We start from the raw sequence: 1789 nt of genomic DNA on the forward strand, positions 1-1789 counted from the left end.
GAGCCCCAGAGGGCTGCTGAGGTAACTCACCCCTCTCCCTCTTCTTGTTCCCGGCCATGTGGATAATGGCAGTCGCTGGCATCACAGCGCTGATGCCTAGCTCCCAGGGTTGCATAGTCATAATTGTCCTCCCACGTTGGTTTTCTGCAAGAGAAGAGACAGAATGTGATGCCCCAGGACTAAAACTAATCCGTGGCATCCCTCCCCTTCCACCCAATGCCCAGTTCCATGTTAATGGCTGCGAGGGCCAGGCCTGCTGAGCACAGCTTGTGTGCCCTCACATCTCAAGAGCTGGCTGAAAGACACCAACCTGAATGGGATTCGGATCCCCATAGTGAGCATGTCTCGAATAAACCTGTCTCTGTCTCGGCAGTGGGGGCAATGAAAGCAATAAATTCCTGCGCACATGGCCAGTTCCTGTAGCAGAAACAAAACAGGGTGAGTGTGAGCCTGGCCTGGTGCTGCTGAGCACCTGCCGTGCTCATGGGGTGAGGAGAGGGCTCCTACCTGGATGCAAGCCCGGTGGAACCAGGCGTGTCGGCAGGCTGGGCACACCATGGTGCTGTATGATCTGCTGTGCTCCATGGACTCCATGCAGATGATGCAGGTCGTGTCCTGCACCGGCGCTGCCTCCACTGCCTGATGTGGACGATGCACCCAGCAGAAGGACCTGGGGGAAATTTGAGGGACGGGCAAGGTGAGAAGTGCTGCGAGGAGGGCAGAGGAACAGGAAGGAGCCCCAGGCCTTGGCTCTGGCTCTGCCAGGCTGCTGGGAGGCATCACAGCGCGCTCCTCGCTTCTTTGGCTGGTGCTGAAGCAGGGCTTGGAGGCTCGCAGGCGATGCCTGGCAGCCCTTACCTGAAATCTTCGCAGAACTGGGTGACGCATTCGCCCTCTGAGGTGCAGGAGAGATGGAAGCTGCGGTCGCAGTCCGGCTCTGCGCAGGTGATGGTGGCCCCACGCTGGCCACAGACGAAGCAGAGCTGTAAAGAGCAGAGCATTTCCCATCAGCTGCATGCTCAGGGCCTACGCAGCGGGCCCCGCACCTCTGTGCAGGGCACGGGATGGGGGCAGGGCTGGGTGGCACTCTGCAGAGCTGCCTGCTGAACAGGGCTGGTCTGCAAGAGCAGGGATTTCTCTTGGGGCTGCTTGGAAGGGCCGGGATTATGTTCTTTGCACCAGGCTAAGCTCAGCCATGCCTCCGCTGGCACCAAGCTCCGGTGCGGTGCTCACCGTCTGCTCTCCCTGCCTGATTGTGCGTATCAGCTCTTCTTTGAAATGGCATGCATTTCTGTTGTTGTTTCCTGGTTTACAAAGACCAGTGGAGAATATCTGTAGAAGAAGAAAGAGCAGGCTCTTGTTAGGGCAGGAAGGAGGGAATCACTGGTTGGAAGGAGGCAGGAGCCATGAGGGAACTCACCACACAAAAAGTATGGAAGTAGAACCCGTTTTTCTCATGTTTGTGCCCATATATGCTCGAGTCCTGATCCACTCGGCCACAGAGCACGCATGCTGGAGAGGAGAGAGGAACAGCAGTGAGCAGCTTGCAAGGCCAGGTGCCCTGGGGGTTGTCCCAGGGGCTGCTGTGTGCCGGCCGTGCCAGCAGAGGGGCAGGGCTGGTGGCCGTGGAAAGGAAGGGGCACTGCAGGCCCAGTGCTGCCAGCAGGCGGCCACAGCCCAACCGCGGCTCCCCTGGCCAAGGAGCAGAGGGGCCCTGCGTGCCCCCGCCTCCCTTGTCTGCCGCTGGCAGACCCCCAGCACCCCTCTGCCCTGCGTGCAGGGATACTTT

The 1789-nt window shown here is 59.6% G+C and overlaps 1 protein-coding gene across 1 annotated transcript; it reads right to left on the reverse strand.

Annotated features, from left to right (window-relative positions):
* Positions 1-26: 26 nt before the first annotated feature.
* Positions 27-1512, reverse strand: LOC122190933 (G2/M phase-specific E3 ubiquitin-protein ligase-like; the record flags this gene model as incomplete). Its single annotated transcript, XM_042891080.1, is given in 7 exon segments — positions 27-144; positions 311-434; positions 437-495; positions 497-670; positions 859-983; positions 1234-1356; positions 1421-1512. Coding segments are annotated over 7 exon segments (815 nt in total), but the record flags the coding sequence as incomplete, so codon positions are not given.
* Positions 1513-1789: the final 277 nt, after the last annotated feature.

Source organism: Lagopus leucura, unplaced genomic scaffold (assembly GCF_019238085.1).
Source record: "Lagopus leucura isolate 7727_CA_CO unplaced genomic scaffold, USGS_WTPT01 34751-0_obj-0_obj, whole genome shotgun sequence".
NCBI lineage: Eukaryota > Metazoa > Chordata > Aves > Galliformes > Phasianidae > Lagopus > Lagopus leucura.